Source organism: Anolis sagrei, chromosome X, assembly GCF_037176765.1.
Source record: "Anolis sagrei isolate rAnoSag1 chromosome X, rAnoSag1.mat, whole genome shotgun sequence".
Lineage (NCBI taxonomy): Eukaryota > Metazoa > Chordata > Lepidosauria > Squamata > Dactyloidae > Anolis > Anolis sagrei.
The window spans coordinates 47,677,375-47,693,192 of NC_090034.1; the positions used below are offsets into that span (position 1 = coordinate 47,677,375).

Below are 15,818 nucleotides of genomic sequence, written 5' to 3' on the forward strand. Positions count from 1 at the left end.
ATCCCCAGGAAAGGCGACTCCTTGCACCCTAGATCCCAGTATGCCTAGGAAAGGAAGGAAAGAGGTCTGGAAAGGCGACTCCTTGGACTCTAGATCCCATCATCTCCAGGGAAGGGAGGCCATCCTCCCCACGGAAGGGACCAGGAGATTGCCTTCCTTGCACTCTAGATCCCATCATCCCACCAGCCCGCAGATCCTCATTCTGGGCGTTGTATTCCCAGGGAAAAAAAGGAACCCTTGGCCCCGCCCCTTCTGGGCGGAGGATCCGCCCCACGGACGTGGCATCTCCTCCGAAGCGGTGCAGCCGCGGGAGAAGCGAAGGCAGAGTGCGGGCGGGCGCTGTCTGAGGAGCAGTAGAGCCCATCATCCGCGGGCGGAGGAGAGCCATGGCGGCGGGAGTCCCTCTCTGGCTGCTGCCCGTGCTGCTCTTGGCGGGATCGGGGCCCCTGGGCGCCTTCGAGCTTGACCGGGCCCGCTTGGAAGGCTTGGCTGGCGGGAAAGTGGAGGTGAGTCTGAGATGCGGTCCAGGGAGTTGTTTGCGCCCCTTTCTCTTCCAAGGGCGAAGATTGTGCCCATCACTACCGCCCTCCAGTGGCTACTTCGGGAATTGCGCCTTTGAGCCGCTCAGTTAGAGGCGCCATACGTTGGCAGCTGAGCCATTGGCCTCTACGGCCAAGCCGGAGCGAGCTGTAGGCGCATGCGTATATACGCCTGGCTCAGCTTCCAGCGTCTGAGCCTATGTTTGAGCCGGCGCTTTGCCGCCATCACGTGGCCATTTAGGAAATTGCACCGTCTTGGTAGATTTTCTCAGTAGAGGGATTTATTTATTTATTTATATTTATCTATATATATAAAAATGCTCTGTGCATAATGAGTACCTTAAAAACAAAAGAACCAATGAACGAAATCACACCAAATTTGGCAACAATACGTCTCACAACACAAGGAGTGACCATCACTCAAAAAATTATGATTTTGTCATTTGGGAGTTGTGGTTGCTGGGATTTATAGTTCACCTACAATCAAGGAGCATTCTGAACTCCACTAATGATGGAATTGAACCAAATGTGGCACACAGGGCTCCCATGACCAACAGAAAACACTAGAAGGGTTTCCTGGCCATTGACCTTGAGTTTGGGAGTTGTAGTTCACCTACATCTAGAGAGTACTGTGGATTCAAACAAGGATGGATCTGGACCAAACTTGGCACAGGTACTCCATATGCCCAAATGTGAACACTGGTAGAATTTGGGGAAAATAGAATCTTGACATTTGGGAGTTGTAGTTGCTGGGATTTGTAGTTCAGCTACAATTAAAGAGCATTCTTAACTCCACCAACGATGGAATTGAACCAAACTTGGCACACAGAACCCTCATGACCAACAGAAAACACTAGAAGGGTTTGGTGGGCATTGTCCTTGAGTTCGGGAGTTGTAGTTCACCTACATCCAGAGAGTACTGTGGATTCAAACAAGGATGGATCTGGACCAAACTTGGCTTGGATACTCAATATGCCCAAATGTGAACACTGGTGGAGTTTGGGGAAAATAGAATCTTGACATTTGGGAGTTGCAGTTGCTGGGATTTGTAGTTCACCTACAATCACAGAGCATTCTGAACCCCACCAACGATAGAATTGGGCCAAACCTCCCACACAGAACCCCCATGACCACCAGAGTGGGCCACAGCAACGCGTGGCAGGGGACGGCTAGTTTTATATATATATATATATATATATATATATATATATATATATATCTCCCTGTATCTCCTCATACAGACTCAAAGCGGCTCACAATCAAAAACATTACAACTTCAGCTATACAAATACACAATAGTAACAGAGTATTAGCATGATATATTATTACATATTATCTGGAGTAATTATATTTAATAATAATATTAAATTTTAACAATGTAATCCCTAACAACAATGATATTTAATATATTAGTATTACTATATGACAATGTTATGAGATATTATATTGTATTAGGTAAAAGAAAAGGTTTTCCCCTGTCATTAAGTCCAGTCGTGTCTGACTCTGGGGGTTGGTGCTCTTCTCCATTTCTAAGCCGAAGAGCCAGCGTTGTCCATAGACACTTCCATGGTTATGTGGCCAGCATGACTGCATGGAGCGCCGTTACCTTCCCGCCGGAGCATCACATATTGATCTACTCACATTTGCATGTTTTCGAACTGCTAGGTTGGCAGAAGCTGGGGCTGACAGTGGAAGCTCATGCCGCTCCCCGGATTCGAACCTGTGACCTTTCAGTTAACAAGCTCAGCAGCTCAGTGGTTTAACCTTCTGCTCCACTGGGGGCTTGATATTCTGGGTTATATGGCTGTGTGGAAGGGCCCTGAAATGGTCTAAATAATGAGAAACAGTCATTATTTATTATTATTTATTTGCTTCATTATACCCCAGCTTTCTTACCCTGAAGGGAAGTTGTATTATTATTATTACTATTATATTATATTCCATTATATTATTATCAATATTATATGTATATCTAATTATTATCAATACTATATGTATTGATATTGAGTCACCTTCAGGTTTGAGAAAGGTGGGCTAAAAATATGGTAAATAAATAAATCCAATATATTTTTTTATGAGCATAGCACAATCTTAGTATTATATATGACTACATTGTAATATGGATTCCTCAGTGGCGCAGTGGGTTAAACCACCTAGGTGCTGAATTTGCTGACCAAAAGGTTTGTGGAGTGAGGTGAGCTCCTGCTGTTAGCCCCAGCTTCTGCCAGCCTAGCAGTTCAAAAATATGCAAATGTGAGTAGATCAATAGGTACCACTCCAACGGGAAAGTAACGGCGCTCCATGCAGTCATGCCGGCCACATTGGAGATGAGCTCCAACCCCCAGAGTCGGACTTCACTAGACTTAATGCCAAGGGGAAACTTTCACCTAACTTTTATATTGTATTATACCACCAGACTGCGATATTATTAGTAATCCAGTATTACATGTAATATATAATATACTATTATTATTTATTATTATATTGTACTATATTATTCTACCACAATATATATAGTACACTACCTGTATATTATACTATTAGTATGATATATTGTACTGTATCATGTGTTGTATTATGTATAATATATCATTATAACATGATTAAAAATATTTCTTGGAGTGCAGCTCCCAGCATCCCCTGGAGGAGCTGAGGACTCCTCCATAGCAACTTCTGCAGTTGGGTGCAATTGGCACAACATATGTGCAGCATGCTTTTGGGGAAACTGGGGAAGCCTGGGACCGGCCTTCCTTGCAGGGCTGTTGCTGTGAAGCCGCTGCCTGGAGGGGCAAAAGAGGACTGGAGAGGAAGCAGGCCATATGGGGAGGGTGCCAGGCTGGCACTGCCATCCTTGCAGCCTCGGGCAGCAGCTGCTTCAAACATGTACATTATGGGAGTTGTCACATTTACTGCCAGGGTGAGGCAGCCATAAAATGATATATTCCGGGATTCCAAAAGGACGGAAGGAAGGGAGCCCTTTAGCGCTGGGCCTTGGGTGGCACCAGGCCTTGGCCCTATATCTCAGGGCTCTACAATTCATACAGGAAATAAAAAGAGAGGCAAAGTGGAGCCTCCAGGTTCAGGCACAGACTACCTGTCAGTGCCAATTGCTGGAGGATAAGCCCTGGATGCCGTCGCTGACCTCAAGTGACATTTCCTCCGTTCTGGGAAGCCTCTTTGGAAGCCAATCCAGTGATCAGCTTTGAATCCTTTCCGGAATGCTTTTGGCTTTAGTGGCTTAATTTTTTTAACAAATGCAACTACATACAGGGGGAGTGCAGTATGAGACTAAGGGGTCTTTAATGGTATTTCCCTGCTTTCTGCCCCCAGAGTTGCCGAGGATGACGACTGAACCGCCTGAAAGAGGTAATTTCCCCATTCCTTCTCCGGAAATATTGCTTAGCGTTCCTTCCTTGACAGTTTCCCATCCAAGTGCCAACCAGGCCTGACCCTGCTTAGCTCCCCAAATCAGGCAGGCTCCATTGCTTGTAGGGCAGTGTATCTCGACCTTCCAAATACCACGACCCCTTAATACCATTCCTCATGTTGTGGTGACCCCCAACCATAAAATTATTTCCGTTGCAACTTCATAACTATCATTATGCTGCTGTTATGAATCGTTATGTAAATATCTGCATTTTCATTCACTGGACCAGATTTGGCACAAATACCCAATACTCCCAAATTTGAATACTGGTGGTTGGGGGGAATTGATTTTGTCATTTGGGAGTTGTAGTTGTTGGGATTTATAGTTCACCTACAATCAAAGAGCATTCTGAACTCAGCCAGTGATGGAATTGAACCAGACTTGGCACACAGAACTCCCATGACCAACAGAAAATACTGGAAGGGTTTGGTGGGCACTGACCTTGAGTTTTGGAGTTGTAGTTCACCTACATCCAGAGAGCACTGTGGACTCAAACAATGATGGATCAGGACCAAATTTGGCATGAATACTCCATTTACCCAAATGTGAACACTGGTGTAGTTTGGGAAAACAGACATTGGCATTTGGGAGTTGTACTTGCCGAGATTTATAGTTCACCTACAAACAAAGAGCATTCTGAACCCCATCAACGATAGAATTAAGCCAAACTTCCCACATAGAACCCCCATGACCAACAGAAAATACTGTGTTTTCTGATGGTCTGTGGCAACCCCACTGACACCCCCTCGCAACCCCCCCAGGAGTCCCGACCCCCAGGTTGAGAAATAATGTTATAAGGGATCTCAGCTAATTTTGATGCAGGAAAATTTGCTTGGAAAATTCAATGCCATCCGCTAGGATTGCCAAGTTCTGTCAGTGATCGTTGTCTCTTTTTATTTTTCAGGTGAAGGCCTTCATCACGGAAGACCTCCCTCTGTAGTATCCTTTTGGTAGGGTATCATCATTATGGGGTGGGTAAGGGGAACCCAAAGGGACACTGTACCAAACTCCGAAGGCTTGGGCATTGTAGCCAGGACGGCAAGGCCGTTTCCATAAGAGAGGCAGGCGACTACTCTCTGCCCATGAAATGCCACCCTGAGGACTTCCTCGAAATAAGAAATGGCCCTTGGAGTGAAAGACCCCTATTGGCACACCCCAATATGCCAATGCCTGCTTGTATGGGATGTGCCAACGGCCGGGATGTCTGTGAGACTTGGTACAACAGAGATGAGGATGGGGTGCCCACGGAGAGAGGAACTGATTTGACACTATTTCAACTAAACCCAAACTCAGTCCCATGGCTTTGAATGCCTGGAGATTGTTGCTGCTCAAGAGGATTCTGGGAGCTAGAGTCCCTTTGCCAAGCCCTGGCATTCTTGCCTGCTTCCTTAACCCTTCTCTCAGCCACAACCTGGTCATGAAGCACCTGCCCGGATCCGACCCCGAACTCGTGCTGCTCAATTTCCAATACAAAGAACTGGAGGTAGGAAGGGTATCCTGAGTGCAGCAGTCGCAAAGGGGTGGGATTGGTGTTGCGCCATTGTGGCACCATTGCCCTTCTTGTCCATGAAGCAATGCATCTGTTCTGGGATCTAGTCTGAACATGAACCCTTTGGAGGTATGGCACTGAGTTCCAATTTTATTTTCCAGCGTATCCCTCTCAGTGACATGACCAGAGAAGAGATCAACCGGCTGGTCCTAGAGCTGGGCTTCTACCGCAAGGAGGCGCCCGATGCCCCTGTGCCCGAAGAGTATAAGCTGTCACCAGCTCGACCAGCCACAGAGGCAACCAAGCCCAAGGCAGAGGGGAAAGGAGCTGCAGGCAATGAACTGTAGATGTGAGCTTTCTCATTGGGCAGAGAGGGCACGACGTGGGCATGGCAGGCATAGGTCTGTTGTGCCCACTGCAGGGGAACGGAATGGCCAAAAATGGCACTATAGAAGAAGAAAAAGAAGTGCCAGGCCCTGATGGTGGCAAAGAGATACTTGAAAGTGCTAGGTGGTGCCCACTTTAAGATGCCAAAAAGGGTGGCATTAGTTCGAACTTCGCCCATTCAACTCCGATAGGAGCAGAAGACTACTAAGGGATGAAAAGCATCAGTCCACTGGCACTGTCCCATTCTGCCCCCCTGCCACCTTGTTTGTAGATCACTCCCAAAATTGGTCACTCCCCTTCCCAATTCCACAGCCATGCCCTCGAAGATGAGTTTGTTCGTATCACCCAGGGCACACCTTTCTAAGAATGAGTTGGCATGTGTTTTCCCCGCTGCTGTGCTCTGCGTTCATGGGACAGGATGAAGCCCTCGGCCAAAAGCTCTTGGCGCCGAGGGTGGATAGACAGTGTCCCATCGGGCACCAGAGCATGGCATGCTGGCAAACACAGGCAGGTTCCCCACACTCTATTTGCTGTACACCAAAAGTCCTGAAATAAAGTCTATTTTCATCCATCAGGCTCCATGTTGTGACAATTGATGGGGAAATGTGTATAGAATTCTTAAGTAAGAGGCAGTGCCCATATTTTGCCCCCCACTCTTTGGGAGAAAGAGAAAAGTGGACTAAATTGTCTTGGAATCAGATGGTTCAAAAAGATGGCATAGGTTAGCAGGCAAAACAAAGGAAAGTAAAGCTAGAACAAGGGTCGATCCAAACTTTTATTGTCTCACTTGGTGCCCGATACATACATTCTTGTGCGGTGCTCAAACAGCAAGAAGCCAGTGCGTGGCCCAGAGCAGTGCAGGAGGAAGAGCCCAACTCCTGGGGGATTCTGGGAGTTGTCATCCCCACGCATGTCATACCCCAAGCTCTGAGCCCCAAAGTGAGACTCTGTAACAGATGCTGTTTGATACACACAAATAAAACCCATTGGTGGCTCCCCATCCAGAAGCAGCGGGCAAACGTTGGGCTTCCACAAGGACTGGCACACTAGGCATCTCTTGGCTGGAACGGCTGGCAGAAAGGGGCCGGCATCTATGCCAATGCCAAACCTGGTCTCCATTTTGGCTGACTCAGAAGCTAAAAGGACTCTGGGAGTACAAATCCTCAATCCGCTCTGGATTTTAGCCCAAACTGCCAAGGTGCTGAACTCGACCTTCGAAATAGATTATCTAAAGCTGAGACTAAAACCTGGAACAGATGCCTGACTAATTGGGAAAGCACCAGTGACATGCCCTTTGACGTTTCACAGATGGAAACGAGGGCCTGCGCTGCAGCAGTTTGCTTTTGCCTGAGTCCACTGGGAATGCTGCATTTTCTTTGGAGGTGAGTGGAGGACCATAGGCTTGGAGTGCAGCTTGAACTCCAACATCTGGCAAAACTTGAGCTCTTTACCAGTCAGAGATGCCAGTTGTAAGCAAAAGGGACCAAGTGCCTGACCTGACTGAATGCAATTTCCAGCTACTGTTTAGGACTACATCTCCCCAAAAATCCCCAATTGGAGGATTCTCAGATTTGTGGTCCCAAAGAGTGGCCTTTCTGGCATGAGCAGGGCTGCCTCTTTACCAATGAAGGCTTCAACCCCCCAAGCATCCGCTCCGGGTTGTAGTTGGAACTTTAAAAAATTTTCAGCGGCGAGCTTGGGACTGAAGGGGTGGGTCGTGGCACAGCGGAGGCAACGTTTTTCTTTTTTTAAAAAGGAATAACTTACAAGACATCATCATCATTATATCAAAAGCACGCGTGGAGGTCCTCAGTTCCCGACGGAAGTCCTGCCAACCCTTCGGGGTGGGCACAAGAGGGTCAAGGGCCCTGCCAACCCCACGCTGTTGCCGAGGAGGAGGACAAAGAGGGGCAAGAGCAGTGTGGCGTTGCGGGCAAAGCTGTCCCCGGGTGGCGGGCCTTTGGGTGGGCGCTTGGGGCGGGCGAAGGAGGGAGGCTAGAAGGGCTGCTGCTGCCGCATGCGGAGCTCATGGCGCCGCAGGTGGTTGTAGAGGGACTGGACGTACGTGAAGACGCACTTGGCGTCGGGGCGCTTGCCCATGATCATCATGTCCTCCACGTCCACCAAGGGCACGCAGTCCACCAGCATCCTGCCAAAGGGAGAGCGGCGTCAAGGCGGGTGAGGGAAGGTGACAAAGCAGACAGGCTGGCAAAGAGACTTACAAAACCCGTACACCACAACTGGGCACACGCTGATTGCCCAACTGGGAAGGACACTGCCCTCAGTAACCGTTTTTCTATCTTTCCTGAGCTTTGCACTCCCAGGACCGAGAGTCTTGCTCCATGTCCTCCAATAGAGAGTGAGGACTCAAAACCCGGGTTTCCAGAGGCTGAGTGGGATGCTCACACCCCAACATCCAGAGAAAACCAAAGCAAATAGAGAGTGTCTGGTGGGGATACCTCATGGGAAGTGGGCACAGACAAATTTCCAAAAAGTAATGCAGATGGGCATCACCTCCCACCTGTACTAGAACTCCTCAAATCCCCTATCCAGCAGAAACAGTAGTTGAAGGACGATGGGACTCGGTCCAGCAAAATTGGGAAGACCCTAAGCAGCCTCCTCATGAATCCAGTCAAAGCCTTGCTTGTGGTTTCAATGTGCCACTTTTCCAAGCTTTGTGGCTCCTCGGCGACTGCACAAATCTGGGTTGGCCCCAAGAGCGCTCCCAGCTGCCCTTATAAAGCCATGGCTTCACCTCCTCTGCCGTTGGTTTGTCCCAGGAGAAGGAGGAGGCCAAGGAGGAGATGTTCACAAGGGCTGCCTGAGTCACTTTTTCCATGGCCTCCGCTCCTCCGGGACTTATATGGCCAGAGCAAACAAACAAAAAGACGGAGGCAAAGGAGGAGACTACGAAGCTCTCCCATCACCTGGGCCGGCTCCGTGTCTCCCCGTCTTGGCCCCATTCGGGAACCCAGAAGGCCACCTGCTCTCCCTGATGATCGACAGGTAGACCTGGCCCATCATCCACCAGCACCCAGGCCGAAAACCATGCCCGTAGAACAAGGAACCACACACTCAAACACCAAGAGTTGGCAAGAACACACACAGGACGCTCTGGACCTTTCCAGAAAAATCCCCCAATACCGTTGTGTTGAGAAGAGGCACCAGGGGGCAAGGAAGTGATGGATCTGATAAGGAGATGGGACAAGCAATCAGATCAGTGGAGAGAGAAAGAATTGGGTGACAGCTGAACATTTGAAGGGGCTTCTAGAAAAAGATAGGACAGCCCATGAGAGCTACGGGGCAGACTCAGGGAGGAATTAAGTCACACTCAGAGTTATGAATTGGGTTCAGAGAGGAGTTAGACATAGTTAGGATTAGTTAGGCCTGGAAAAGAAATCGGAGATTCAGACTAGTTAGAGGGGCTCACGAGGATGAGTGAGCGAGAGTCAGATATTTAAGTTGATTAGATAATTGGTTAAATTCAGAGATATGAAGTAGAGGCAGGATTTAGACTCAGAGATAGAAGTTAGAGACAAGAGTTAGATTTAGATTTAGAGACATGGAGTAGACCAGGCCTGGGCAAACTTTGGCCTTCCTCCAGGTTTTGGACTGCAACTTCCACAATTCCGAACAGCCTCGGGTTCTTTCCTTTTCCTTTTCCCCTTCCTTGTCCACTTAAGGGGCTGAGGAGGAAAAGGAATGGGCCTGAGGCTGTTCAGAATGGTGGGAGTTGAAGTCCAAAACACCTGGAGGGAGGGCAGAAGTTTGCCCATCCCTGGGTTTGATACAGGAACTAGTTAGATTCAGAGATATGTGTTGGTTAGAGATAGGAAGGTTCAGATATGTGAGTTGGTCCAAGACTCAGAGAAGGGAGTAAGAGTTCCTTACTGAGAGGGAATGGCAAATCTTGCGTCCTGGGCATAGGCTGGTGCCCCTGCCCTCCCCTGCCCCCCAGTCCCCATAAAGAAGAAGAAGAAGAAGGTCTCACCATGGCTCTGCCGAGGGGCGGCTAAGACTTTTTGGTTTTAACCAGCCCTTTCTGGACCAGGCAGCGATAGAACTCCTGGATGTACGTGTACACGCACTTCCAATCGGGCTCCCGCATCCGGACCATGTCCTCCACGTCCAGCAACTGGGGGCACTCCGCATGTGTCCTGGTTGGGGGGGGTTGTGGGGAAGGAAGCCAGTGATCACAGCCCAGACAGGTCGGGGTCAGGGGGGAAAGGAGGGAGAGAAAGAGAGGAAGAAACAGGAAGAGATAGGAGGAGAAAACACAAGAGATACATAAATCCAATTCACATTCCCTGTGTCAGACCCACATACATGCATGGGGGGAGGGAGTGCCAGGCAAAGGCAAACGGGTGGGAAAGGGGAGCATGGCATACTGGGACTCATTCTTCAGACCAATGAGACCGACAAGGTGTGGGTGACAAAAGTGGTGCCAGGGCAGGATGGTGAGGGGCAACGACAGGGTGCAGGACAAAGTCAAGTCTTCACACAGCAAGAAGGGAGGAAAGACGGAAAGGAGACGGAGAGGAGATGTGCAGTGCGCTCGCGCCAATTCCAAGGTGGGGCAAGAAAGCGCTGCCCACTGCGCCAACAGCCCCAGCCTTGGAACTGCGCCACGGCACGCCTGGGGTGCCTGAAGCTGAGGGGAGACACCAGGGAAGGGGGGCAAAAGCGGCACAGGACGGCACCTGGAGGTCGGGCGTGGAAGGAGGGGTCGGTTGCTCTTGCGGTCCACACGCCAGGCATGGGCCACCCTGCGAGCTGGAGACATGGCCAGGCAGTGCCCTGTGCACTGTGCTGGGCACCCAGAAAGCCCTGCAGGTAGCGCAGGTGGGCCATCCTTCATAGAAAAAAGGCCACGTTGCCACCCACTGGCCTAGGATGCCACGGAGCAGTGGTGGGTAAAATAAAACCTGGCACTCATGGAGAGGGGCACTGAAATGCTGGGCTCACCCCAAGTGTCTATGCAGGGTACCAGGAGGGAACTATCTGTAAAAGGGTCCCAGCCAGTAAGTCAATGGATACTTTGAAAGCGGGGAGCAGGCTTTCAGATGGAGAGCATTCCCAACCCTAAATGGGGACACTGGGGATAGAACGTGGGACCTTCTGGATCCAAAAAGGAAGTTCAATGGCTGAGCTACCCAACGGCCCAAAGGCCTGGGGTCAGAAAGTTTGCCCCAGACCTCTTGTCCCATACATGCGGATGGGCTGTTTTGGGCCCTGGACCAAGTCACTGGTGGGGTCGAACCCAAAGTCACCCTCCTGAGTGACAGATTGGAGGCAAGAGCCTCAGGAAATGGCCTGGGAGCCAGAGGGGTTGCCCAACACTGCTCCTGGGGGCCCCTAACCCGCCCTTAGTGCTGAGGAGAGAAAGCATCTGAGGGAGGAGAAAAAGAGAGAGAGAGAGAGATGTCTTTTCTTGCAGGATCTGGTCCTCGTGCGGCACCAGGGAACGCCAAGCTCAGGGAGTTCGGGCCGTGCCCGAGCCATGGCCACTCCAACACCCTGCCCGCCAGTCGCCAAGCTGCAATGGCCCCCTTCCACACCATCCCATCCCAATGTTCAGCTCTTAGCAGGAAATAGTCTGCAGTGACCGCACCACGATGTTCCAGAGACAGCGCCAGCGATGCCCACCCACCGGTGTGCAGGCAAGGCGGTCCTAAGCACCAGGAGGGGGCAAAAGGCTCTTTGGGCACCCGGGCAAAACAAGAAGCGATGCTTGCCCCCGTTACCCTGCTGGCAAGGCCAGCTGGAGAATCCTGGCCTTCATTTTTTTAAATAAACCAACTTTTTAGCCCTTATGCCTCCTGTGTTGGAACGGTGAAGCCAATGCCCTTTGCAACTGGAAAAGCGAGGAGTGTGTATGCGCAGCTTCCAGTATCCCTCCTGACCCCCTTCCCTAACTCGACAAACCTCACTCCAAGGAAGTGGGCACTGCCCTCTGCCTCCTGCCCAACGGAGGAGGGGATACCTACTCTGCCGCTGAGAAGGCCATCTCAAAGTTGCGTCGCCGGTCCTGCGGCGAGAGCTGGGCATAGTCGAATGCCTCGGGGAAGAAGTTGTGGACCAGGGCGCAGAAGGCCATGCCATCACTCCAGCTGGAAGAGAAGTTCTGGATGTCGACGTGCTAGAAGAGAAAAGGGGAGGCGGGCATCAGAGAGGTGCCAACGAGGCCGGGCCGGAAGGGGAAGGCAAGGGGTCAGCCACTCACATCGTAACCCCGGGTTTTGGCGCGGCACCAGTCCAGGAGCATCTGCTTGATGCTGTTGGCATTGGGCACCCCGAAGCTGGCAGAGCGCTGGACAGCCACTCGTGACACAGCAGGGTTTGCCGGGCTGCGGAGAAACAGAAGAAAGAACATGACAGCCCACTTAATATGTACAGCGATCCAAAGGCTGTTTTTCTTGCCAAGGGATTTCCCATTGCCTTCCTTCGAGAGCGTGGGCCTTGCCTGAGGGTACCCAGTGGGCGTCCATGGCCAAGTGAGGATTTGAACCCTGCTCTCGAGCCAGTATGGGCCCAGCGCCTCACCTCCCGCCCTCCTTCTCCATCTTCTCGATCATGGCCTTGCGCGCCTGCGAAGTGGTGGCCTTGGGCAAGCTCTGGGCCTTCATTAGCTCCTTCTTCTTCTCCGCCTGGCGCCGCTCCAGTGCTGCCAAGCTGCCCGCCCGGCTGGGGCTCTCGTCCTCACGCTCAAAGATGCTGCAAGAGGCGGGCACAAGGAGGATCAATGACAAGGGCAACATGGCATGGATATGAAATCATTGCCTTCCCCCGAGGCACATTCTGTCCCAGTTTGGTCAGAGCAATTATGTCTCCCAAGGGCCAAACCTATGCTCACGGCAATGGTGTCCCCCAAGAGTTCCTTCAGAAGGCAAAAGAAGTGAATGAGAGGGACATCTGAGATGCCACAGGAAAACAACAAGGCTTCTCTTTGTTTCCATGTTTCTGTCAAGACCTTTCTTTTTTCCCCTTGATTTATTTTTAGGGTCCTGCTTTCATGTATTTTAAATGTCTCTGTAAACAACGTTGAGAACTTCCTTAAATGCGAGATAGAAATAACTCAGAGAGCAACTAAGGGGCAGCCTCGGTTCCCAGCTGCTCAGTTGTATGCCAAGCCACGGACGTTGTCAACCCCAGGGAAACCCCCTTCACACTCACCTGCCAACTTTCTTAGAGGAAGAACTGAAGGAGGACTTGGTCTGGACGAAGGTGTTGCCACCTGCTAGAAGGGGCAAAGAAAGGAAAGGACAGAGATGACAAAAGATTGTAGGCACAAGACTGAGTCCCTTCGGGGAGAGGGCGAGTTATAAATAAAGTCATATTATTATTATTATTATTATTATTATTATTATTATTATTAGTCACTTCTGGTGAATAATAATAATATATATCAGCCAGCACGCCAACACCTTAAATCAAGAAATAGTTTTCTAAGATCTACAGAGATACTCGCAGGAACACCTCAGCAAGTGAGAGTCCAAAAGTGGCAGGCTAAAACTTGGAACCTCAACCCATGGCTAATACCAAATAAAAGACTCCCTTCTGGGCACACAAAAGACTGGGAGACTTGGAAGGCTCTGGCACCACGAGATGCAGAGCCAACCTTAAGAAATGGGGCCACAAAGTGGAGTCCATGACATGCGAGTGTGGAGAAGAGCCAACTACAGACCACCTATTACAATGCAGCCTGAACCCTGCCACATGCACAATGGAGGACCTTCTTATAGCAACACCAGAGGCACTCTAAGTGGCCAGCTACTGGTCAAAGGACATTTAATATAATGCCAAGTTTCTAAACTTGTTGTTTTTCAAAATACATTACAACTGTACCCTTGGTTTGCTCCTGATACAATAAATAAATTGTTGTTGTTGTTGTTGTTGTTGTTGTTGTGGCCCAGAGCAGGACAGGTGGCACAGAAGGTTGTTATGGTGGTTCAAGTGGAATGAGAACGCTATAACGGCACAGGGTCGTAATACAACACTGCAAGATGCCTGAAAGCTCTGCTTTATGCAATTCTGAGTGACCTTGGCATCAGGTGTCTCCAAGCCATCAGGTGGATTTGGCTGCTCTTTTTTTGTTTTTGTTTTTTTAAATCTCATTTTGACTTGGGAAGTGAAGGAGGATCTCGATTGACCAAGTCTGAAGGAAAAGACAGGAGAAAGGCTGTTCTCCCCGTTCCATGGCTGGGATTTCTGCTTTTGTGTCTATGGAAAATCTCAGCCTAGGGCCTGTTGATGAAGCAGGAACAGGAAGCCAAAGAGGCAGCCTATTTTCAGCTAAATTTCTGGCAAAGGCAGATGTCAGCTCAGCATGAGAAGACGCTCTCTGGGACAACGACCAACACAAAGACAACCACTTGGCTTTACTGACGTACAATAAACAACGAAAATACTTAGAATTTCATGCCCCATTTGGAGGATTATCTCCCATCTCTGTTTAACATCCAATAAATGTTTTAGGGAAAGGCAGCCCAGCATTAGCATCAGCACTGGATAACTTCCACGTCAGGAGGGCTGGGTTTTAGTGCGAATCTTCAGGGATGGTGAAGCTGTTTGGTCAGTAAGGTTCCATAAAGTTGGGACTGAAGTCTGGAGTGGGTTGACCTGAGCCTAAGAATCCTAAAGCAGTGTTTCTCCACTTTCCTAATGCCGCGACCCCTTAATAGAGTTCCTCACGTTGTGGTGACCCCCAACCATAACATTATTTTCGTTGCTACTTCATAACTGTAATTTTGCTACTGCTATGAATTGGAATGTAACTACCTGATATGCAGGATGTATTGTCATTCACTGGACCAAAATTGGCACAAATACCCAATATGCCCAAATGTGAGTACTGGTGGGGTTGGTCATTTGGGAGTTGTAATTGCTGGGATTTATAGTTCACCTACAATCAAGGAGCATTCTGAACTCCACCAATGTCGGAATTGAATCAAACTTGGCACACAAAACCCCATAACCAATAGAAAATACTGGAAGGGTTTGGTGGGCATTGACCTTGAGTTTTGGAGTTGTAGTTCACCTACATCCAGAGAGCACTGTGGACTCAAACAATGATGGATCTGGACCAAATTTGGCACTAATACTCAATATGCTCAAATGTGAACATTGGTGGAGTTTGGGGAAAATAGACCTTAACATTTGGGAGTTGTAGTTTCTGGGATTTATAGTTCACCTACAATCAAAGAGCATTCTAGACCCCATCAGTGATAAAATTGGGAGACTTGGAAGGCTCTGGCACCACGAGATGCATAGAACCCCCCTGCCTTAAAGGGACTTGCTGGCACGAGCCTCCCTCCAGCCGTGCACGCTCTCCCTCGTCCGCACATGAGCACCACACTGCCATGCGCCAAGCATGCCTGCTGTCCCCTCCCTGCTTGGAGTCTCAGAAACAGCCCTCCCCTTGGCTGACAGACCCGCCAAACACAGCGGAGGAAGGCTTTTGATGGGAGGATTAGCCGTCTGTTTCCAAAAAGAAAGAGAAGGACAGGTGGAGAAGATCTTCAGCCTTCTCTGCCAAAGGGGTTCCTAAGACCATCAGAAATATATGTTTTCTACTGGGCTTTGGCAACCCCTCTGAAACCCTCTCGTGACCCCCCCCCCAAGGATCCCGACCCCCAGGTTGAGAAACGCTGTCCTAAAGGGACCCTAAAGGTCATCTAGACCAACCCCTCAACCCAGGATCACCCATCTGAACCTACTTTCCTTTCTGCCAAAAGGACCTTACTTACTTTCTGATCTCTTTACATAGCTGGACTCCATGGTCATGGTGCGGGAGGTTTTGCTGCCATCGTCTGGGGAAAGGACAAGGAAAGGAGGGACGTGAGGAACCCAAGAGGCAATGGCTTCAATATCCCACCTCCAGAGGATGGTCATAAGCAAGATCCAGATATTTCTCCTAACATTCACTCAAAATCTACCTTCCTTAAGAAGCCTTTGCCCCCTTATTCTTCCTTCCAAG

At 49.6% G+C, this 15,818-nt stretch overlaps 2 protein-coding genes across 6 annotated transcripts in view; one reads left to right on the forward strand and one right to left on the reverse strand.

Moving 5' to 3' along the window:
• Nucleotides 1-254: 254 nt before the first annotated feature.
• On the forward strand, nucleotides 255-6,413 carry SELENOM (selenoprotein M). The gene is made up of 5 exons (XM_060785338.2): nucleotides 255-506; nucleotides 3,870-3,905; nucleotides 4,871-4,905; nucleotides 5,371-5,449; nucleotides 5,617-6,413. The coding sequence occupies exons 1-5, from the start codon at nucleotides 387-389 to the stop codon at nucleotides 5,800-5,802; spliced, it is 456 nt and encodes a 151-aa protein (XP_060641321.1). The 5' UTR covers nucleotides 255-386; the 3' UTR covers nucleotides 5,803-6,413.
• A 186-nt stretch (nucleotides 6,414-6,599) lies between these two features.
• SMTN (smoothelin) overlaps nucleotides 6,600-15,818 on the reverse strand; it is a 33,785-nt gene continuing 24,566 nt past the window's right edge. For 2 of the 5 annotated variants that reach the window (XM_067473309.1, XM_067473308.1), the window contains exons 16-21: nucleotides 15,589-15,651; nucleotides 13,016-13,079; nucleotides 12,386-12,556; nucleotides 12,066-12,189; nucleotides 11,830-11,981; nucleotides 6,600-7,991 (exon numbers count right to left, since the gene is read on the reverse strand). In XM_067473309.1, coding sequence (XP_067329410.1) covers nucleotides 7,838-7,991; nucleotides 11,830-11,981; nucleotides 12,066-12,189; nucleotides 12,386-12,556; nucleotides 13,016-13,079; nucleotides 15,589-15,651 — 728 coding nt within the window. In that variant the 3' untranslated portion in view covers nucleotides 6,600-7,837. Of the gene's footprint in view, nucleotides 7,992-9,833; nucleotides 10,000-11,829; nucleotides 11,982-12,065; nucleotides 12,190-12,385; nucleotides 12,557-13,015; nucleotides 13,080-15,588; nucleotides 15,652-15,818 lie in introns of all 5 variants that reach the window. The other 3 variants (XM_067473312.1, XM_067473311.1, XM_067473310.1) reach the window with 3 other exon arrangements.